This window comes from Thalassophryne amazonica, chromosome 14 (assembly GCF_902500255.1).
Source record: "Thalassophryne amazonica chromosome 14, fThaAma1.1, whole genome shotgun sequence".
Lineage (NCBI taxonomy): Eukaryota > Metazoa > Chordata > Actinopteri > Batrachoidiformes > Batrachoididae > Thalassophryne > Thalassophryne amazonica.
The window spans coordinates 74652832-74677616 of record NC_047116.1 but is presented as its reverse complement, the minus strand read 5'-3'; the positions used below and the strand labels follow the sequence as shown (position 1 = coordinate 74677616).

General features: G+C 40.3%; 1 protein-coding gene across 2 annotated transcripts in view; it reads left to right on the top strand.

Annotated features, from left to right (window-relative positions):
- The first annotated feature begins 335 nt into the window (after window positions 1-335).
- The window catches only part of LOC117525255 (ELL-associated factor 2-like), a 35252-nt gene continuing 10802 nt past the window's right edge, over window positions 336-24785 (top strand). The window contains exons 1-6 of one of the 2 annotated variants that reach the window (XM_034187095.1): window positions 336-474; window positions 1240-1334; window positions 1449-1585; window positions 4420-4580; window positions 9167-9379; window positions 13947-14719. In XM_034187095.1, coding sequence (XP_034042986.1) covers window positions 387-474; window positions 1240-1334; window positions 1449-1585; window positions 4420-4580; window positions 9167-9379; window positions 13947-13990 — 738 coding nt within the window. In that variant the 5' untranslated portion in view covers window positions 336-386 and the 3' untranslated portion in view covers window positions 13991-14719. The remainder of the gene's footprint in view (window positions 475-1239; window positions 1335-1448; window positions 1586-4419; window positions 4581-9166; window positions 9380-13946; window positions 14720-24785) is intronic. The other variant, XM_034187096.1, reaches the window with a different exon arrangement.

Below are 24785 nucleotides of genomic sequence, written 5' to 3'. Positions count from 1 at the left end.
GTGACTTTTAGTCAGGATTCTGACATTTTGCTGATTGGCTGAGACACGCAGCTCTCTGATTGGCTGCAGCCTTTGTTTACAACGTTGCACTGGTACCACAGTCTCTGGAGGAGTTACATTTTCGGCGGTTACGCCACAGCCAATCACAGAGCGTGGCTTGATAGCCAATAGTGGCCGACGTATCAGATGGACCAATCACAGCCAAGTTTTCAAAAACACGCTGCCTTTCCCTTTGTATAAAGCGACCTAAGAGACTGTGGCGATACTAACCCGCCCCTTGCGTTTTCATCGGAAGTGACGTATGTGCGCTGCCTGCTGAAACGGTTTCGCGGTAGAGTTGTTGTCAGTGAGAGCAGGATCGTGAGGAAAGTAGCAGCATAAGTACGATGTCTTATTCCATCACTCAGGAACATGTTCTTAAACTTGGAGAGACGTTTGCCAAACACCCTAAAAGTGCTTTTCACACAGTGCGATGTGAGTGCGACTTTCAATCATTAGTTTTTAGCTAGCAGTAGCATGCTAGTTAGCTTGTTGGATATCGCCTGTGGTTGTATCTTTTTGTTGTTTTACTAAGCGGAGAATTATTTGTGTTGTTTGTTTGTCGACTCGGTAATAAGGTCGCTTCGATGCTGCAGCTGCCCGACTGTTCGTTAGCATTAGCTTTTTATTATTTTTTTTATTTTTCTCAGCAGTCCCTACGGTGCTTAAACTCGGAACTGCTTCATATGTGTGTCACTTTCTGATATAAACGTTTGTGTTATTATGATTATTATTATTTTCTACTGTGAAAAACGGTCTAGAATTTATACTAAAGTGCCTTAATTTATCAGTTTGTCTTCAGGAATCCAAGCATTCCTCGTCCAGCACAAAACATTATTTCTGTTACATTAAATTAAAGAAACTAATCAACAAGTTACGAGCTTCATTTTCAAATTTAAAAGAAAAGAGACTTATTTTCCCTCTACTGTCCAGTACATAACACAAAAAGGATTACTTATGATCACTATGCAATGCAGCCATTATAAAATCTGTTTATGACTGCTTTTTCTTCCAAATTGCAGCACACCTATAATAAACTATGTATTTTAAAAACTGATGAGAGTTTACATTTTACTGCTTTGCACATATTTGTAATTGCTAAATCATTTAAAATGGTTTTGTATTATTTGTATAATATAGCTTGTATAATGTGCCTAAAATTTTGGTAGAGATTAGAACTGTATCTGGTCTCCCTGACAGATGACTTCAAGCCAGCATCTATTAACACAAGATGTGAAGGCGAGCTGGAAGTTGGAAAAGGAGAAGAGGTCACCATTACATTACCCAATATTGAGGTTAGTCATGATTTGCATTGCCATTTTATCAGGGAAATGAAAAGGGTTTGTGGCTCTTCAAAGTTAATCATTTTTGGGTCTGATTCAGTCTTCTTACTATCGCCTCTGTTCCAGGGTTCAAGTACCCCAGCCACAGTGTTCAGGGGATCCAAGAGACCTTACATGAGGGAATGCATCCTCATCATAAATCATGACACAGGAGAGTACAGGCTGGAAAAACTTGACAGCAACATTGCTGTGAAAAAGATCAGGTGAGTTGACAAAGATTCATGGATTCATGAGAATGTATACTACTGATTCATGAGAATGTATACTACTGAGAATTGCGCCTCTGCGTAAATCAGCGCAGCTGCACATTGCAAAGGTTCACAAATGGGAGTATGTTATTTAGAATCTTTTGCCTTTTGTTGGGCTCTTCACTACCCATCTCCTAATTCATTATTAAGATGCCATATTTAAGACTAATGCACATTTCTTACATGCACCAACCAACAAGACTTTAAGTGTTATATTGTTGTTGATTCATTCACTCATTTTCTGCCACTTACCTGCATCTGAGTCACGGTGGCACAAAAATACACAAAATAAAATACTGTAGGCAAATAAATGATAAGAAATACCAAAAAGAAAGTAATGAGAGATTGATGATGATGATAACGATAACGATAATAACAATAATAAATAAATCCTTGATAGAAAAGGTGTAGGCCAAAGCTGCCGCTTGTTGTTCCTACCCTTTTTACACGGTATATTAAATTTGATAAATCATCTCATTTTAAATGAACTAAAACAAAGCAATAACATTACAATGATTCGAGTGTGTCACCTCATTTATATATTTATCAGTCACCATACTTTTTAAACATTTTTTTAATTGTGTAAGACTGGATCCCCTACAATGGATATCCAGGCTTACACAGATACAAGTGGCGGTTTTCGTGACCTCATTTCAGTGACTACTCGAAGTTGATGACTTATAGGTGAGGATAGGAGCTCAAGTTGACTTGTACATCCAACTCAAACCTGCCAAAGGACATTCTGACACTAAATTGAGGTTAGAAGGTTAGAAGATCAATTTTTTTGTGTGTGATACACACACACACACACACATATATATATATATATATATATATATATATAAAGTCCATTGATAGTAAGTACTATTAATTAACTTATTTTCATGATTTCATGAAGATGAATTCTATTTGCTGCATTGTTAAGTGACTGGTTTACATAGTTTGTGAGTACTTTTAGCCCCATCTAGTGTCTTGTCCTAAGGACACAGATAGCCTGCCTGAAGCATACTCTTGGAGCCCAGTCTGTGTTTGAATATATGTGGTGTGAATTTCACAGTCAACACTTTCAAGTTGTGTAATTCCAGTGTAATTTCAGTATGATTTATGCTGCATAGCCATCTTCATGCTTTTTATGAGCAGCAGGCAGCAGCACATGCTCAGAATACGTAGTTCTTCTGACCAAAAAGCAAAAATTACTTTGATTTTAAAGATATGTTGCTTTGGAAACAAACATATTTTTAACTTGGAAATTATTTCTTGTTTCCAAAGCTTCTTATTGGGTTCTATTTGTGTAATTATATTGTGTACATTTAACTTTTAGTAACTTTTAATTGTCTCTGTAACTGATTTTTCCCAAGCATTTGGGATGGTAATGGTCAACAGTGACTAGCTCGTACTCAGGTAATTTTCTTCTCGTCATCTAGTTGTTTAGTTAGATTATTCAGATTTTCTGCACAGCTATTAAAAACTGAGGTGGGCTCCCATGCAGAGATTGTTTCACAGAGGACATAGATCCAGCCATAACCAACAAAGGCCAACATCCACTAGCAGGGAGCACTTCTTTCACTTGAGAGTTCTGAATAAAAATCTTGCATTTAGAACTAGTACAACAAATACTGTTTCCATGTAGGTCACTATGGTAATGCCATGTTTTCAATTTGTTTGACTGAATGAATTTATTGTCAAGATTAGTCATTGACTAAAATCAAGAACTTTATTGTCATTGTGCATACATAATAAAATTACAGTCACATCATCCCCAATGGTGCATTTCAAGATGAGAACAGAGATAAACCACAACAACAACAGGGTGCAGATGAGTTTGGGCAGAGTAAGTCATAAGTGTCATCAAGGTGCAGTGTGTTCCATATGATGGCTCTTTCTGTCCATCATTCTGATCCTATGATTTTCTTCCACCAATGGGACATGTGAGGTCTTTGGGGAACTGTGGAAATTTGGATTGTGCTGATGCCTTCTGGAAGACTTTATAATGAATTCTGTAGAATATTCCAGTTACATTCCAAGTTGAACACAAGACTCCCTAATTATATTCCATTTACTGAGAATCTGCTCTATAGCTTTTGGATGTTTCTATATTGCACATATGCATATAGTAAGAACAATGTAGTCTGCGGAAAAGGAACACTGAAACAGTCAGTAGAATATTGCATAGATTATTGCACATTTCCTACTTGATAGCTAATATTATCCAACACATTGACTAGTGATCTTCTCTCGTTGTCCTAACCTTACTATAAACTGATTATCTCATCGCAAGAATTTATTTATGTAGCTTCACATTAGCTTCACTGAAGCAGGCAGCTCAAAGAGAGGCAGGGCAAAAGCTAGCAGCATAGAGGTTAACTGTTACGAAGCTCTGCAGTTATATAATGAAGTGACGTCTTGTCAGCAATATTGTTTAGCAACTGTTGTTTCAGTAACACATTGTCTCACTTGAAGCTTGCATCTCATCCGTCTGCTTTTTGTCTGCCTCACTTTTCACTGGGAGTTGAGCGTGTCCGTGCAAACAGTCTCCTGTGGAGTACAATGCCACAAGAAAGGCATTGCTGTTTCAAACATGATCAGTGCATCCTCCACCCGATTGATAGTACACAGAAGAGTACTCCTGCAGAACTACTGTCCATTGAGTAATTACATATCAAATGCCAAAGGGGATGTGTTGTAAGAATTGACAAAGTAAAAATGATTTAGTTTATAACAGGGCAGTGAATAAGTTTGACTACAGTATGCCTACATCTTTTGTCATTTGTAACATGTGTGATATTTAGGGTTGAAGGCAGCAGTAAGGTCCATTCCTGCCTGAAACAACAGACCAGTTGCTTGAGCCAGCAAAGGAAGAAAAATACCAACAATCAGACTTCCAGCACCTGTAAAGCTGCTACTTCCAAAGAGAAGATATCACCCGCACCGATGGATGACATTGAGAAAGGTAATGTTAGTGGTCAACCAGAACAGGGTTTTCAGTGGGCAGTGCTGATGTTACGAGAGCAGGGGCCTCATGTACAAAGGCTGCATACGCACAAAAATGTGTCGTATGTTCATCTCCACACCATCGTTCAGGTGTATCGAAAGTGACATGACCGTGGAAATGTGCGGGGGATCACGCAAATATCCTGGCTGGCATGTGCACATTTCTACAGCTATTGTTCCACTGTGAACATGTAAAGGTGATGCGGGGAGCTGTTAATAGTGTGATAACAAGAAGTCATCAGAGTGATGTGCACATCAGAGACACACTGATGAGCAATTAAGACACCCACGTCTTTGCAATTATATTGGTGGATATACAACCCTGTGCAAAGTGATGCGTAAAATGGCACTAACAATGGCTGTGTTAACGTCAGAGGGGCCTTGCAAATGGTGTAATCTGATGTGAGCGTGTATTCAGGGAACCCAAGGATTGTCTTACAAATGACAATAATTGGCTCAAAAACCGATTCAGATTACCAAGGCCAGTGATAATGGAATTGCGCACAGAAATGTGGCCATCCCGGAGTGCAATACAGCGAGGCGCCAGGAGGTTGTCTGTGCCCACACAGGTGCTGACCACGCTGGGCTTCCTGGAAACGGGCATTCCAGCGTGAGCTGGCCGATGTGGCTGGCAGGAGTGTGTCAGTCCACCTTGAGCCGAGCCATGCCAGCTGTGTGGAACCCAATCATCCGAATGTCATCCAGATGCATCACATTCCAACATTACAGTGCAGTTTTCTGTGAGAGCCGGTTTCCCTAATGTGATCGGAGCTAATGGCTGCACACATGTTCACATCATATGTGATGCGCAAATGCTAGTCATGTGAATCTCATCACCGACAACTATTCGATACGCACCTCGATACACTACCAGCGAAATGACACATAGACACTTTTTGACGATGCAATACGATACAATTCACCCCTGTTCCCAATTCGATTTGATATGTATTTGATGGCGATTGAATTCCTCACAATGCGATTTGGTGCGATATGATGCGATTTAACATGATGCAAAGAAATTATACCAAAAATTTAAATAGAAAGTAAGAAGCTGCAATTCAGTATGGTACTATGGCATTCTTCTTCTTCTTCTTCTGATTCTACTAGAGGCAGAGGATTAGTTTTACTCCTGAAAGCAGGAAATATACCAGATGCAACATTAAGGAACAGGAATCGGTTCCCTCATATTTGGAACCCTTTTCGTCACCTGTCAGAACTTAAAGTAAACAGTAAAACAACATCTCACTCAATGAGTGACTTTAAGTGAGTCACTCAGTGACAGAGTACTGCCTTGGCAAAAGTAATTTCAGATAAATTTCTTACTAGTTTTGCTGGAGTTCGGTTTCTAATCTGCGGTCGTGTCGACACCGGTTAGCAGCACGCCATTCTTTACAAAAGATCTGCGTCTTGTCAAGTTTCCCATCTTTTTAAAAAATGCCAAAGTATATCCAAATGCCTGATTTAAATGTTTTAGGTGCGTCAAAAAAATGTCTTAAATGGTAAATGGACTGCATTTATATAGCGCTTTTCCATATGCATCAGACGCTCAAAGTGCTTTACAATTATGCCTCACATTCACCTCGATGTCAGGGTGCTGCCAAGGCGCTCACTACACAGCGGGAGCAGTAGGGGATTAAAGGCCTTGCCCAAGGGCCCTTAGTGATTTTCCAGTCAAGCGGGGATTTGAACCCATGATCTTCTGGACTCAAGTCCAACACCTTAAACCAGTAGACCATCACCTCCCCTGTCTTCCGACTGCTTTCTGTTGTTCTCGCGGATCTGCACGTTTGTTGTAGTAGAAATGTGCTTTCTGGCTTCTGCCCATTGATGCAACCAGGCAGCGAGCGGTGCATCACGATTTCAGCCGTCAATTGAATCAATGCCCACTGAATGAGTCGATACATTCACATCGCGCACATTTGTATCTAGATAAAGATTTGTATTGATTAATCTCAAAATGCCTTGCAAATGCGCATCTGGCTGGTGGCTTGCACAGTGCACGATGACTGGCTGCTTGCTGTGTAAATAGTGTATTTGTGTAATTGATCCAAACGTAAACCAGCGTGGGCACATTTGGGCATGTGCATATTCAAATGTGTTTTTTTTAATTATTACTGTTTTTGCTTGATGGTGAGAGCTGCTGAGCTTCTAAACAGCCTTCCTGTGTTCAGTATTTGTCAGTAAGCACGTGTGTAAGTTGTGAGTGTCACACTGTCAGCGGAGGTACACCTCACCTTTTTAATATCAGTGTGTGTGCGTTGTTCTGAGCTCACAGTGTGTCGGCCTCACACACACACACACACACACACACACGCTGGAGCTCCCACAAACATATTTCCAGTTTTATGATAAATCTGTTGAACAGCGTACTGAATAAATGAACACTGTGTGTCTCCACATACTTTCCAGTCATCTGCAGTATAATTTCTTTTCTGTGTTCATGTTGTCTGATGTGGCATCGTGGGGAATCCCTGCTCAAAGGGCCCATTTACAAGAAATTGCATATTTAAATGGGACTTTGCCAGGGAGGAGTTTCCTTCCATGCCAAAGAGGTTAATAAGAACTAGAGTCCACACTGGCACTGAGCCGTGTCCCAGCAAGGGGGCGTGGTCGCCATTTTAATTCAGGCGAGCTTACTGACCAGCGCTCATAGACGCTCAGTTAGTCTCATCAAGAAACAGGTGCAATATGCCGTAAAGCTGCGCATGTTGGCAATACCACAAATGTAGGAAGAACCCTAACCCAATATTTCATTCTATAAGTAAGTGGTTTTGGATATTCTTGTCACTTCGTCCGTGACATTTGGTTGATAAACGGGTGTATGTTGCCTGCCGTACCTGTGTCGTCCAAGGACACGGACCATTAACTCTTCACTTATGTCTAGTTGATATTTTCCCCTGCTTTTAATCATTGGTGATTGATCTCTGCTCTCTTCCACAGCATGTCTTTTTCCTGATTCTCTCCCCTCAGCCCCAACCAGTCCCAGCTGAGGACTGCCCCTCCCTGGGCCTGGTTCTGCTGGAGGTTCCTTCCTGTTAAAAGAGGGTTTTTCTTTCCCACTGTCACCAAGTGCTTGCTCATAGGGGGTCGTGTGACCGTTGGGGTTTTTCTGTAATTATTGTATGGCTTTTGCCTCAATATAAAGCGCCTTGGGCAACTGTTTGCTTTGATTTGGCGCTATATAAATAAAATTGAATTGATTTGATTTGGACGTGGTCTATTTAAAATACTAGTTAGTGATTAAAATTGTTCAACAAGACGAACATTTTTTAAAAATTTGCACCTTAAAATAATCGAGCCGCAATTTGTGGATGCAGGACGTCTCAGCTCGTCGCAGCTGGAAGAGATCAGATCCGTGTAACTTTCAACACTAACATTTGAGAGTGTGTGTGTGTGTGTGTCAGAGTAAGTTTAATACTTTCTTGACATAATTTAATGTTAATTAATTTTACTGGCTCGATATCCAGGTCAGAAAAGCATTTTAACACATTTTGTGAGCATTTTTCGGAGCGTGTTCAATTGCGAATCTCCATTGAAAATGCATTAACATCTGGGAACTTCGTTAATACGTATTTTGCTCAGTTCAGAGGTGTCATGTCGCTGTCCATGTAGGGACGTTTGCGTTTCGTAGGTTGCATTGGGAGTGTGGACTTTCGTAGTCATATATAACCTCTTTGTTCCACGCTCAGTTCCACGTTCAGTGGGATGTAGAAACGGAACGTGCGTGGATGCAAGCCCGCGCACACTTTGATACTTCTGAATGTTTTTGTGCTTACGGCAGTTTCTGGGTTTTGGTGTATACCATGTTTCAGTAGGAAATCCATGCAGGTTTTGGACATGAGACCCTTGGAGAATATAATGTCAATGTGAGGGTTTTTTCTGCTATTAAACCTTATATAGTAGTTTGTCAATTAGACAAAATTTCCAAACTGGAATTAAAATTTATTCACAACGTTATTGTCTGTATTGGACAGTGTGGTGAGAAACCAGTTAGTGTGCTTACTTCCAAAGCCTCTCTGATGGTAAAGCTGCCACTGAATATGTCTTGCACTTTATTTGCAAGTGACTGTGCAAGGAGAAGAGTGAAGAAAGCCACCCAGACAACCCAGAAGAAGTTATAGGCTTCTGTGGCTGTGATTGAAGAAACTGTGCACAGTGCAAACTTTGCATTTTGCAGTTATACAGCTTCACAATGAAGTGGTGTAGAGGAGGATTTTCTTCAAAAGACCTGAAAGTTTATCTACAAATTGCCAGAAGGTACACAGTAAAATCACCAGTGCTAAATTAACACTGCCAGTGAACATATGGTCCCTCTCTAGCCAGAGTAGAACCATATGTACATTGGCAGTGTTAGTTTTACACTGGTGAATTTACTGTGTACATCTGAGATGCTTTTACGTGTCTGTCTGCAGACTACAGCTGCTAACAGCACCTGCCATCATGTGAGATATTTCTTCTTTTCATGTTATGCACTGTGCATGTCACTCCTTGAATGAGTCTGATTATTTTGCTCTTTCTTTTGTGTCTCCTTTCTGTATGCAGAGTTGATGGCCGAGGCACAGGTCATGGACCAAATGAACAGCAGTGACAGCTCCTCTGGATCCAGCAGCTCTTCATCCTCGAGTAGTGAGGACAGCTCCAGCAGCAGTGATTCAGAGGATGAGGGGGTTTCAGCGTCCAGTTCGGCCCTGGCCAGTCAAAGCGTGCCAGTCAAGACCAACAGTGGCCCATATGAAACGGGGGGCGGAGTTCTCGGTGAGTTGCTCTCTCATCTATATGTCTCTGAGGTAGCTTCTCTATTTTTGGCTCCAGTCCCTGCCGCTGTGGCTTTTATGTAGCTTTCTGTTTGTCCATCCATCTGTTCATCCTGTAGTCAGTTTTTGTTGTCCACCAACTTCACCACATCCTTTATGGTAAAGAGATCAGATGGGTTTCTCTTTAGGAAAACAAACTTCAGATTTGTTGCGTGATTTTCTCTACAACCATGATTTTTCCTTAACATGTGTTTTAAATGTGAATGCAACACATTATATTGATATATTTCATGTATGGATCAAACCATATGGAAAGAGGACACAATCAGTCAAGAGTCTGGTTTAAATCACGATCACGTCAGCGTAAAGCAGAGCTCATTCGCTGTTTGGCTCATACACATCAGGATCTTTTAGGAAAGAAAATGAGTTCATAACATGTAACATTGCAGATTAGTTTCCTCTCAGCAGAAGGTGACAGCACTCATAAATCTTACCCATGTGTTCATGTTTTTGATACAGACACAGATTTAAATACTGATGTGGTAAACATGCACTCAGACTTTGTCAGGGGACTTTAGAAACACTGTATATGTGATGTTGTCAAGCATCGTATTGTCACTAAAAATGTTGCATATAATATGAGTGAAGCGGCCGCGCATCAGCGCGAAGCTCACTCATGGTTACAGGGCGTCCTAAACAGGAGTGCCATATTTCAACTACACAGTAAACAGGAACTGTTAAATGTCAAACACTTCCTGGATTGACAGACGAGATCCCATGGAATCTCTCAGGAACTCAGTGGCAAGCTCACACTCAAACAGGAAGTGCCAAATTTCAGTCACAGTGAAACTTGAAATGTAAATGTTGACCACTCTGGCATGGGTGGAGCTAGAGCAGAGGCTGGGGTTTCACTGGACTACCCCTGAAATCTGATTGGACACAGATGATTGACGTGTCACGTCACCACATGTCAGGTTGAAAGACCTGCATTTTGAAATTAGTGGGTCACATTGACTGCTAGGTTCCTCCTGTCCAGTAGTTGGTGCTGTGTACCACAAAAAGTTTTAATCCACCTTAGAAGAAGAAGAAAAATGTTTGCTTCAGATTTGAACTGAACACGTCGTTTGAACTATGGACTTTTAATCACACCAAACATATTGGTGAGTAAATTACCATATTTTATGCCAGAAATGAGGTCCAGGTTAAAAGCAGCATTTCTCTTTTAAAGGAGACCTGCATTGAAAAAATGCAGTCAGGTTTTTTGAACAAAAAATGACTTACATTTACACATGAGATCCTTCTGAATGTAGTAAAGTAAATCTGCAAGCCCAGATCTGTCATTCAATGGAGAAATCTTCATTTGAAAATGACAGATCTACAGCTAACATTTAGCCCTCCGCAAATTGTCCCTCTCATCATGGACGCTGCCGAGACGTCACGGACAAGACCCTTTCCCAGCATGCATTGCGCCAGTTGTAATTTGTGGATTTACGTCAATTTGCATCTGCACCTTTTTCTTGTCTTATACGGAAGGATCTACTTTTTTAAAACTTCATATTGTCTTGCGGCACGTTTGGTGAGTACACATTTCTTTTATTTGTGCTTGAAAATGATTTTGGGGGACTTTTTCCATACGCCCGTTTGAGTGGTGTCGCAATGAAAATCTACTGTCTTTCACCTCCAGTACCATCGCGGGATATGGAGGCGAGACCCGCAAAGAATCCCAGTCATTAAAAATATATAAACCTCTCTCAGCGTCCATGGAGCTCTGGGGCTCCGATTGCCGAGACGTGCGGTGCTGTGGATTTTGCCGCAAGAAGTCTGTCCTTGCAGCAACAGGTGTACCGGCCGCTTCGCATTAAAACAATGAGCGGAATCTCAGGACTCAAGTGTGCTGCAGCGCCATTCAGTAGACAGAGAGATGATGCCGGTGTTGTGCGCTGAATCTGGCACAACACGGGTGCAAAGCAGACACGGGCGGTGTGAGTGACCCGCGTCGGCGGTTAACGAGCTCGTTAACGAGCCCGCAGACTTAAGCGCAGCGGAGGCAGAGAGCGGGAGAGGAAGAACGGTGCCCGCTGTCTATGTCGTTGCTGATCTGAACACACAGATCTGTATCTCACATTCATTGCAGCTTACTTTTGGATGTTGAAATCTGGACGTGTATAAGTAACATTACTAACATAAAATCAACTTCAATGCGGGATCGGACTGAAGGCGGGAGCGCGTCGTCTTGTCCCTGACGTCATAAATGATACGGCTGTACAAACTTTTCACAGAGGGCTAAATTTTAGCTGCAAATTTGTCATTTTAAACGAAGATTTCTCCGCTGAATTACAAATTTGGGCTTACAGATTTACTTTACTGCATTCACAAGGGTCTTATAAATACATATCAGCTATTTCTTTCTGAAATCTGACCACATTTATTTCAGTGCAGGTCTACTTTAATCCAGATTGCCTTATATACATGTTTTAAGCTAACAGACAACAGCTGGTTCATGCTCTGTTGGCTTATTAGTACAGCAGATAACTGAAACAATCTATGAAATGGTGATACAAGCATCAAATTCCGACAAATACAGCTGGAGGCAAAATTAATGGAGCAACTTTAACTTTTGACCCCTGTACAACTGAACTGACCTTTGTCACCATTCTTGCTGCGTTTACCTCATAACTCCATAAGATTCAGTCACAGATTGTCCAAACTATACCTTTTTTGGAATCTTTATGATCAGGCAAATAATGTGGTGTAGTTTTCTATATGATTGGAGCATTTTAATTTTGACCCCTGTGTAATTTTTCCAGTTGACCTCTACCTGGCTGCCTATTGAAAATTCAAGTGGCCAATCAGTTTTTTTCAAAAGAGTTCATGTCTATGGATTAGTTGTGCCAGATTTGATGTTTGTATCACCATTTGCAGGATTCCACTCTAAATATTCTCTTATCTGCTGCACTATAGATGAGATGTAAGACGCTGCTCCTCACTGTTTCTCAGTTGCCCTCACAACGTATTGGAACACTTGGTATTTCACACATTTTAATTTGTTTATTCCATTTCAAATGCATTTTTTTTCTAAAATTATCTTCCTTAACTCAACTGAAAGCAAATCTCTACAACTTGATATAAATTAATTAAAAATATAAAATCCAGGTTCCTGATGAAGTGGTGTAGAGGAGGATTTTCATAAAAAGAAGACCTGAAAGTTCAGCTACAATTTGACAGAAAGTACATTTGAGATGAAAGCCTAGATTTGATGTTTTGGTGAAATAAACTTTTGTATTTCTTCATAATTGATATAAATAAAATCCAAGACATTCAGTGACTTGGAAATTTTCATGTTTCCATCCCCTGACTTGTCTGAAGAAAACTGGCAATAAAACTGATTATTATTTACAGGTTTTATCAAGTTTTAGAGATTTGCTTTCAGTTTGAGTTTGAGGAAGATAAAATGGCATGAACAAATCCAAGTGTTCCCATACTTTTGGAGGGCACAGTATCCTAAGCTTATGATGAGTGCAAAATGAGTGTGACATGATTACTGTTTTGTTTAAGAATGTTTAATTTTCACTGTTGCTGCACTTTGTGTCAAATCGTAGTCATATCGTTTATCATATTGATATGAAAATTCAGTAAGGTATATCTTCTGTTATACATTCCAAATCTAAGGTGGAACTCTACTAGTGTTTACTAAGGTACACCGAAATATCTTTAAAAAAAAAAAAAAAAAGAGAGCCACTTAGGTGCCTGGTCTTGAGAACCAGGGATGGTAGGTTGAAAAGCTTTTTCATTCCATGGGAATTCTCCTTACCCACCTAAGCGGCTCAAGAAAATGGACAGCATGTATATAAGTGACATTTACATGACAGTTTATATGAGAATACTGATTCAATAATTTGGCCATATTGTACAGACCTACTGTCAACTTGCTGAAAACTTTGAATATTAATTTACATCTACATTAAAAAAAAATGCTTAAAGTGGCAGGGGGCTAAGAGGGCTGTAATTGGGGGGGGGGTCAGCTGAAAAGCAAAAAAGAAAAATGCTTAAAAAGGTGGAGAGTATGGGGGGCAGAGCCCCTCCAGAAGATGAAAGGCAAAATAAGGAAAATGCTTAAAAAGGTGGGGGGGTCTAGGGGGTGTAAAGGTTTTAGTCATACTCATGCTCCCAAGAACTATTTTACTGAAAAAAGTCTGAAGGACCTAAAGGACATGGTTAGATGGTGAGGAGCTTTTCCAGGCATGTGAGAGGCAAATAAAGAAAAATGCTTAAAAAGGCGGGGGGGGGGGGTCTAAAAGATTTTAGCCATGCCAATGCTCCCCTGAAGCATTTACTCAAAATAGTCTGAAGGATCTAAATGACATGGTGAGATGCTGCGAGTATCACTCATTCATGTCCACGACATGCGCATATTATCGTTAATAATGTACCTGTAAAACTTCTCCCCATAGTAAATAAATTAACATAGTAAATAATAAAATTAACATGGTCTTTGATAACATATTAACATATTTGGGAACTGTGTTTGTGGACTAGATTGTGCTAAAAGTGACTGATTTGTGTTTCAGAGAATGACCTCCAGCTGAGTGAATCAGGCAGTGAAAGTGACTGACCAGCACAAGTGCTCTGCCTGTTGACATCAGCTGGATTTTTAGTAACGATTCAACAGATGCACCATTCTTTTCTTTTCTGTGGACTCCAACCCTCCATCACTGATTCTCTCAGCAAACTCCAGAGTAATGTTAGATTTAGTGTTTCATGAGCTGTTGCATCAAAACAAGAATGACTTATCAAAGCAGCGTGATGTGGTTGATACAAAGGAACAAAGTGTGTCCACCAGCCTTCTTTCCTATCACTGCTGAAACTGAGCAAGCAGAATGACCTCCCAGAACTGTTAAGAACACACTGTCCCCTTTTCTGCATTTCACCTCAGCGGTGCTACAAACTTTGGTTGTGCCTTAGATCAGATACAGTCGGGTCCGTAAGTATGTGGACAGGGAGACTGTTTTTGGCATTTTGCTGTCAAACAGTTAAGATGTGTTTGTTGACTTTAGTTCTGTGGGTTCAGCAAAAATATGTAAACCGCTGAGGACTTAACCATTTGGATATACAATAGCTCAAATTTCAGAGTTAAGAAGTAATTGGACAAATGATTGTTTTTAATACATACCGTCACTTTTACAGCCAGTATATTGTTCACGTGATCTTCTTGTTAAACCCCTTAAACTAAAACTCTGCATTACAAATGCATCTCTACTCTTTATTTCAGCTCCAGTGTGGTGGTTTATGGAGGCACAACTACAAAAGTGTCACTGTCTAATTACTTACAGACCTGCTGTTAGTTTTAGGATCATATTCTCAGCTGGATTAGTTTTTTCAGTTTTGTCGCTGGAATGTCACTTTGTTTAGAGTATATTTTCTTAAGTAATTATGACCTTGAAGACGTTTCCCTTTGGATCACTCAGTCTCTACAGTAATTACCTCTGCCAACAAAGTTGGGCTTGACATTATGTTTTGGCCCCTGTTTGTTTATCTGGTTGTGAACAGCCTGTAACCCACAATTTTTCATAAATCATTATGAATGTTTTTACAGGAGGATTCATATCCTGATATTCAGAAATTATTCAATTTTCAAGGTCAAAGTCAGGAAAAATCCCACTATACTTAAGATTGAACAAATTTTCAAAGATTTATAACTGTCGAAAAAGATAGTAATTCTTTTCATATTCCTAGAGTGTTATGTAGGATTGTATCCTTTATCGACTGACAAAGTTTGATCCAGATCTGATCTGGACTATAGATTTTGTGGCCATTTAAATTTACAATTGAAGCCCCATTTAATGTATATTTTAAATTATATCTTATTCAAACATGTCTGAATCACACTCACATTTGAAAGTGAGATGCAGTCTGGTTCTCACTATCACCACCCCGCCTTCATGCTACAGCACACAGATCGACTTGGTAAATGTTTACTTTAATGCTTTGAAAAAAATTATTGTGGTGGACACAACCTTATTTTCTAGTCAAAGTGCTGTTCCGTTTTATTGGTTCAGTCAGCTGTTTTCTTCTTTGTTACATTTTGTGGTACCTGTGGTTGACATGCATTCTGTTATGTGCATGTGTGTGGAAAACTGCTGTGTAGGTTGTATGTGCGCATCTATTTATTATGCAAATCCATTGTCAAATACATTTCAGTGCTGCCTTACCAAGGACAGACCTGCATTTTAATTTTGAACAGGTGTGCTGTTAGTGGGTCTAACTCCCCAAAAATCAGTACTTTGTTTTGCCATGTAAGCCTTATTTCTGATGTAGTGTGCTAGTACTTACACTCAACAAAAATATAAACGCGCACTTTTGGTTTTGCCTCCCATTTTGTATGAGATGAACTCAAAGATCTAAAACTTTTTCCACATACACAATATCACCATTTCTCTCAAATATTGTTCACAAACCAGTCTAAATCTGTGATAGTGAGCACTTCTCCTTTGCTGAGATAATCCATCCCACCTCACAGGTGTGCCATACCAAGATGCTGATTAGACACCATGATTAGTGCACAGGTGTGCCTTAGACTGCCCACAATAAAAGGCCACTCTGAAAGGTGCAGTTTTATCACACAGCACAATGCCACAGATGTCGCAAGATTTGAGGGAGCGTGCAGTTGGCATGCTGACAGCAGGAATGTCAACCAGAGCTGTTGCTCGTGTATTGAATGTTCATTTCTCTACCATAAGCCGTCTCCAAAGTTGTTTCAGAGAATTTGGCAGTACATCCAACTAGCCTCACAACCGCAGACCACGTGTAACCACACCAGCCCAGGACCTCCACATCCAGCATGTTCACCTCCAAGATCGTCTGAGACCAGCCACTCGGACAGCTGCTGAAACAATCGGTTTGCATAACCAAAGAATTTCTGCACAAACTGTCAGAAACGTCTCAGGGAAGCTCATCTGCATGCTTGTCGTCCTCATCGGGGTCTCGACCTGACTCCAGTTCGTCGTCGTAACCGACTTGAGTGGGCAAATGCTCACATTCGCTGGCGTTTGGCACGTTGGAGAGGTGTTCTCTTCACAGATGATGCGAAGGAGATGTATTGCACTGCATGAGGCAAATGGTGGTCATACCAGATACTGACTGGTATCCCCCCCCCAATAAAACAAAACTGCACCTTTCAGAGTGGCCTTTTATTGTGGGCAGTCTAAGGCACACCTGTGCACTAATCATGGTGTCTAATCAGCATCTTGGTATGGCACACCTGTGAGGTGGGATGGATTATCTCAGCAAAGGAGAAGTGCTCACTATCACAGATTTCGACTGGTTTGTGAACAATATTTGAGGGAAATGGTGATATTGTGTATGTGGAAAAAGTTTTAGATCTTTGAGTTCATCTCATACAAAATGGGAGCAAAACCAAAAGTGTTGCGTTTATATTTTTGTTGAGTATAGTTAACTCGATGTTTGCATCTTGTTTTGTAACTTTAAACCTGCCATACTTGAATCTGATTAAATTATTTATATATTACAATATAGTTTGACCAGCAGCAAGTTGCTTATTATGTATTTAATTAATGGACAAGTTGAGTGATTGAAAGTGTGAGAAGGAAGTGCACTGCATTAATAACCAAATGTTTTGAACATCATGTGCCTTTATTTGCTTTGTCCACATAAAGAACGACGTACTGCGGCCTTTAATCATGAAGCACGTATCTGTGCTGTCGCTGCACACAAAGTTTGGGATGATGATACTGTTTGACTTCAGAAAGTCATTTGTTTCGCCTTCAGAAGGATGATTAAGTCTGTTGGCTTACTTTTTTGTAGAAAAAAATGTAATTATGTCTATTTCTTTCATGCACCTTATTTTCAAAGGAAATTATTTTGATGAATTTATTAAGTGTTGGAAATAAAGAGTGGAAGAACACAGCCCCGAACTATGTTTGTGTTTTATGGTTTGATCTTAACAAGACAGTCATGACAATTTATACACATGATCTACCCATTCTTTATGTTGCTGCTTTACATTTAGCACTCTTGTAGGTTTTTTTTTTAAGGTAAAGAGTCAACTTCAGTTTTACACACACACACACACACATATATATATATATATAACTTTTTCTTTAAAATGATTACTCTGTGAAGAGGCTGCATCTTTGTGGGTCTGTTGGTTTATTGATGTATTGAGAAAAGAACTTTTTCACACAGGAAGTAGAATCCAGCAAAAGTTGGTGATTCCAGAAAAAGGCCAGCGTTGGAATATTAACTAATAATATACAAATATTAAGTATAACTAATTTATAAAATAAATGTCAAATTACTTAAGAAATGGAATGAAGAGTCCACAATTCTTAAAATTATATTATGCAGATGGGTTAATTTTAAATAAAATGATGGTTGAATTGTGAGTTAATATTTTATTTGTCAGTGTCATAATAGTTATAAATAATGAGATATCATTTAGAGCAACTTATTACTGTATCCCAGAGGGCAGCAGGTGGAAGAGGTGATGTGCAGGATGATGCTGGTCACACAAGGTGTTGTGTACCAGCCTCAGACAGCGGGTGGTGTAGATGGTGCTGATCTCTGGGAGACTGGTCCTGATGATTCTCCCCGCTGTTTTCACCACCCTCTGGAGGGCCTGCTGCTCAGCCTTAGTGCAGCTGGAAAACCACAAGAATACATCATATGCTGCCATCCATCAAAATATGCTGCCAATTGCATAATGGTAGAAGTTCACTCTGAGCTGCTGAGGGATTCGAACATTCCTCAAGTAGAAGAGGCGTTGTTGGGCCTTTCCCATAGATGAGGTGGTGTTAGTGTTCCAAGTCAGGTCCTCTGACACAGTCACACCCCATGAACAGTGTGACTCTCCACCACCTCACTCCCAGTGGAGAGTGGATCAGGGACGGATCAACTTGACTTGCAGAAAAAAAACGTAAATAGTTTTTTTTTTTTAATATATATAGTTTTTAAAAAAAAATAGTTTAAATGAAGTGGTTTTCTCAAAATAAGTTGAACTAACTCATCTGGTTTTATAGTGTAACAGCCTCAGCCAGGTGAGGTGTGAGCCCCACCCAGATGGCAAAAGAGTGAAAGCCTGTTTCTGGCATAGAAAAACAACAAGCTGACAATTATGGAATGACATGAAAATAATTATACAGAAAATCAAAATTCTGAAAAAAAAATTTTGCTTCTAAGTCAAGAATGTTCACATTGGAGCTGTTTATATCACAATTATAACTTAAATCATATCTTAGTATCATAAAAAATACCTTTAGCCTCAAAATTTTTACTTTCTGTGTAGTCTTTTCCACATTCCTTTTTTTGACATGGTGAAAACATACTTTTATTTAAAACTTTTTTAAACTAATACTTGACTGTACGTTATCAAAAAGTAATACAGCAAAACATATACAATAAATGTTAAAGGAGGAGAAACAATCATGAGATTAGTAGGGGTACCCCCATTTTGGTCAGGGTTGCCACAGCATTACCAGTACCAGTAAACAATCTGTATTAGATGAGATAGAACTTTATCCTTTAGGAAGGCTTCGTCAGGGAAAATTGAGGTTACCACAGCATTTATATAGCAGCACAACAGAGTATGAAAGTGGAAAGTAAAAAAAAAAGGAACAATTTGTAAATATACATGTTAATACACAAATATAAATACCAGACATACTAATCAAGACTAGTTTACTGGCTACTAGTGTTCCTCTCCTTCCTGCCCGCTGTCTTCCTGTTACTCCTTCTCCTCCAGAGAAAGTTGTACAGTTTGATTGCCTGAATTGTGGACCTTATTGCATGTGGTTATTTCACAGTTTATTGTACAGTCTGACAGCAGCAGGGAGGAATGACCTGCGGTATCGTTCCTTCTTGCACTGAGGGTGCCTCAGCCTGTCACTGAACGAGCTGGTCAGCTCCACTACAGTCCGATACAGAGGGTGAGAGGAGTTGTCCATGATGGATTTGAACTTGGTTAACACCCTCCTCTCAGCCACTCCTCCAGAGAGTCCAGAGGACAGCCCAGGACAGAGCTGACAGCATAGAGCCAACAGATGACCGCATAGAGGAGAGCAGAGGCTACAACAGAGACAATAGAAGGTCTTAAGCAGGGCCTGCCACTCCAAAGGAGCCGCGCAGCCGCACATACTGCGGGCGGTCAGTGGGGTAGTCGATGGTCCAGGCAGCGAGGTGTCCATCCACAGCCCCGGTCTGATGGTGTTGAAAGCGCTGGAGAAATCAAAGACCAGCTTGTTCAGTCTCTCTCTCTCCCACTCTGTGCTGCCCAGGGCCCAACAGATGACAGCATAGAGGACAGCAGAGGCTACAACAGAGACATAGAAGGTCTTAAGCAGAGGCCTGCTCACTCCAAAGGATCTCAGTCTCCTCAGGAGGTGGAGGCGACTCTGTCCCTTCTTGTTCAGGGCGTCAGTGTTGTGAGTCAGTCCAGTTTGTTGTTGAGGTGAACACCCAGGTATTTGAAACTGTCCACAGTCTATGACCTCCCCCAGGATGTTCACCGGTGGGTGAGGTGGTGGTTTCCTCCTGAAGTCGATCACAATCTCCTTCGTCTTACTGGTGTTGAGACACAAGTGGTTGCGCTCACACCAGTCGACAAAGTCTGTGATGACCGACAGCGGTACTCCAGCTCATTCCCCTCAGACACACGACCCACAATGGCGGAGTCATCAGAGAACTTCTGGAGGTGGCAGCTGTCCGTGTTGTAGGTGAAGTTCGAGGTGTAGAGGGTGAAGAGGAAAGGCGAGAGGACGGTGCCCTGGGTTCAGATGGGTTTCTCTTTAGGAAAACTTCAGATTTCTTGCGTGATTTTCTCTACAACCATGATTTTTCCTTAACATGTGCTTTAAATGTGAATTTAACACATGATATCGATATTTGGGCTGAAATGATTCCTCGAATAATTGGATTACTAAAATGCTTTGAGGCAAAATTCTCTGCCTCAAGGCTTTCTTTAATTCACTACTATGTGCACAATACATGAACAGTGCGCCATAAAGCGCATGCAAAGCGCAGAATGCAAAATGGAGGTGGACGGAGATGAAAATGGTGAGTGGTAGGGAGCACAAAATAGCCCATGGAGAAAATATCACAAACTGTCGAAGTGTGGGCCCATTATCAAGTAAAACGAAAGTAAAGCACAGTACAATGCGTGTACTGCAACACAGAATTAGTTTTCCATAACAGCACTTCTTCCATGATACAGCACCTGATCTGAAAACATCCAGTTTATGTATCGAGCCTGCCAAGCACACCCAACAGGTGATGTTAATGTCACGTTCACTAAAGTATTTAATTTAGAATGATTGGAAGTAGGATGGGTATTGTTAAGAATCTATAAATTATACGTAATTCTGTCACATTGTGCCGGAGCTCGCTGGTGGTTGGAGATAATAGCTCCTGCTGCTTGCTATGACGAAAACGTTTGTTGTCTCACGAAAGCTCAGCTGATGAAACAAGATTAGTTCGACTATTTACCCAGACTTACAACAAATATGAGTAAAGTAAATCATTTTATGCACTTTGTGGTTTCTTCAGGCATTTTGTGAATGCAGAAATGTGCTCCAACTTCAAAACATGCTCTTCTGACATAAGCCACAAAATACAATATACAGTACAATATACAATATTGTACAATAGTATTGTACATTATTACCACTTTACAGAGGCGTTGCTAGGCCGGTATCGTAGATTTACGTCTACGCTATCTGGCTATACCCGCCCGCTGTGCGTAGACAAATGACATCATAGCGCACACAGCCCAAGAACTGTCCACAGAGGAAAACATAAAAAGGTGAGAAGTGTGTGTGTTGGTCCCAATATGGATATTTTGGATGATTTTCTCATGGTTAGTACGACAATGAACAGCGTGGCCAAAGCAGCTAGCTTAATCAAGTCGCACTGCTGAATTCGGAGAGCAGCCCGCGCCAGATATTCACCCTTGTCAAACTCGAGCGAATATCTGTCATTGCGGGCGACTGGCCATGAACGCTGGGCCTTTGAAAATGCATACCGCCCTCCAAAAGCATGTTATTGTATTAATATTGGTACAATATACAATATGGTAGGGTACAATATACAAATGTATCACATGTATGTGGTTGTCATTCTTGACCTGTGTATCAATTGTCATTATGATATGACAAAATTAAAGCCATCAAAAGGAAGAATGTAATTTCATGGCGAGGGATCGATATGCATCACACCACCACACGGACGCCGTTACTCGTGGCTTCACGGCCATCATCATGTATGTTCACCAACTTGTTCTGCATGTTTTAGAAGTGGAAACAAGTTGATGGCGTTCACTTTGTGACATCAGTACCTATTAAAGTATAAAGGATATTTCCTGTTACCACCACTAATCTTAAAAGTAGAGAGGGTGTCTGTCTCCCTGATCTGAATTGGGAGCTGGTTCCACAAGAGAGGAGCCTGAAAGCTGAAGGCTCTGCCTCCCATTCTACTCTTACAAACCTAGGAACTACAAGTAAGCCTGCAGTCTGAGAGCGAAGCGCTCTATTGGGGTGATATGGTACTATGAGGTCCCTAAGATAAGATGGGACCTGATTATTCAAAACCTTATAAGTAAGAAAAGAATTTTAAATTCTATTCTAGAATTAACAGGAAGCCAATGAAGAGAGGCCAATATGGGTGAGATATGCTCTCTCCTAGTCCCTGTCAGTACTCTAGCTGCAGCATTTTGAATTAACTGAAGGCTTTTCAGGGAACTTTTAGGACAACCTGATAATAATGAATTACAATAGTCCAGCCTAGAGGAAATAAATGCATGAATTAGTTTTTCAGCATCACTCTGAGACAAGACCTTTCTAATTTTAGAGATATTGCGTAAATGCAAAAAAGCAGTCCTACATATTTGTTTAATATGCACTTTGAATGACATATCCTGATCAAAAATGACTCCAAGATATCTCACAGTATTACTAGAGGTCAGGGTAATGCCATCCAGAGTAAGGATCTGGTTAGACACCATGTTTCTAAGATTTGTGGGGCCAAGTACAATAACTTTGGTTTTATCTGAGTTTAAAAGCAGGAAATTAGAGGTCATCCATGTCTTTATGTCTGTAAGACAATCCTGCAGTTTAGCTAATTGGTGTGTGTCCTCTGGCTTCATGGATAGATAAAGCTGGGTATCATCTGCGTAACAATGAAAATTTAAGCAATGCCGTCTAATAATACTGCCTAAGGGAAGAATGTATAAAGTGAATAAAATTGGTCCTAGCACAGAACCTTGTGGAACTCCATAATTAACCTTAGTCTGTGAAGAAGATTCCCCTTTTACATGAACAAATTGTAATCTATTAGATAAATATGATTCAAACCACCGCAGCGCAGTGCCTTTAATACCTATGGCATGCTCTAATCTCTAATAAAATTTTATGGTCAACAGTATCAAAAGCAGCACTGAGGTCTAACAGAACAAGCACAGAGATGAGTCCACTGTCTGAGGCCATAAGAAGATCATTTGTAACCTTCACTAATGCTGTTTCTGTACTATGATAAATTCTAAAACCTGACAAACTCTTCAAATAGACCATTCCTCTGCAGATGATCAGTTAGCTGTTTTACAACTACCCATTCAAGAATTTTTGAGAGAAAAGGAAGGTTGGAGATTGGCCTATAATTAGTTAAGATAGCTGGGTCAAGTGATGGCTTTTTAAGTAATGGTTTAATTACTGCCACCTTAAAAGCCTGTGGTACATAGCCAACTAATAAAGATAGATTGATCATATTTAAGATCGAAGCATTAAATAATGGTAGGGCTTCCTTGAGCAGCCTGGTAGGAATGGGGTCTAATAGACATGTTGATGGTTTGGATGAAGTAACTAATGAAAATAACTCAGACAGAACAATCAGAGAAAGAGTCTAACCAAATACCGGCATCACTGAAAGCAGCCAAAGATAACGATACGTCTTTGGGATGGTTCTGAGTAATTTTTTCTCTAATAGTTAAAATTTTATTAGCAAAGAAAGTCATGAAGTCATTACTAGTTAAAGTTAAAGGAATACTCGGCTCAAAAGAGCTCTGACTGTCAGCCTGGCTACAGTGCTGAAACGAAACCTGGGGTTGTTCTTATTTTCTTCAATTAGTTATGAGTAGTAAGATGTCCTAGCTTTACGGAGGGCTTTTTTATAGAGCAACAGACTCTTTTTCCAGGCTAAGTGAAGATCTTCTAAATTAGTGAGACGCCATTTCCTCTCCAACTTACGGGTTATCTGCTTTAAGCTGCGAGTTTGTGAGTTATACCACAGAGTCAGGCACTTCTGATTTAAAGCTCTCTTTCAGAGGAGCTACAGCATCCAAAGTTGTCTTCAATGAGGATGTAAAACTATTGATGAGATACTCTATCTCACTTACAGAGTTTAGGTAGCTACTCTGCACTGTGTTGGTATATGGCATTAGAGAACATAAAGAAGGAATCATATCCTTAAACCTAGTTACAGCGCTTTCTGAAAGACTTCTAGTGTAATGAAACTTATTCCCCACTGCTGGGCAGTCCATCAGAGTAAATGTTATTAAGAAATGATCAGACAGAAGGGAGTTTTCAGGGAATACTGTTAAGTCTTCAATTTCCATACCATAAGTCAGAACAAGATCTAAGATATGATTAAAGTTGTGGGTGGACTCATTTACATTTTGAGCAAAGCCAATTGAGTCTAATAATAGATTAAATGCAGTGTTGAGGCTGTCATTCTCAGCATCTGTGTGGATGTTAAAATCGCCCACTATAATTATCTTATCTGAGCTAAGCACTAAGTCAGACAAAAGGTCTGAAAATTCACAGAGAAACTCACAGTAACGACAGGTGGACGATAGATAATAACAAATAAAATTGGTTTTTGGGACTTCCAATTTGGATGGACAAGACTAAGAGTCAAGCTTTCAAATGAATTAAAGCTCTGTCTGGGTTTTTGATTAATTAATAAGCTGGAATGGAAGATTGCTGCTAATCCTCCGCCTCGGCCCGTGCTACGAGCATTCTGGCAGTTAGTGACTTGGGGGTGTTGACTCATTTAAACTAACATATTCATCCTGCTGTAACCAGGTTTCTGTAAGGCAGAATAAATCAATATGTTGATCAATTATTATATCATTTACTAACAGGGACCTCGAAGAGAGAGACCTAATGTTTAGTAGACCACATTTAACTGTTTTAGTCTGTGGTGCAGTTGAAGGTGCTATATTATTTTTTCTTTTTTGAATTTTTATACTTAAATAGATTTTTGCTGGTTATTGGTGGTCTGGGAGCAGGCACCGTCTCTACGGGGATGGGGTAATGAGGGGATGGCAGGGGGAGAGAAGCTGCAGAGAGGTGTGTAAGACTACAACTCTGCTTCCTGGTCCCAACCATGGATAGTCACGGTTTGGA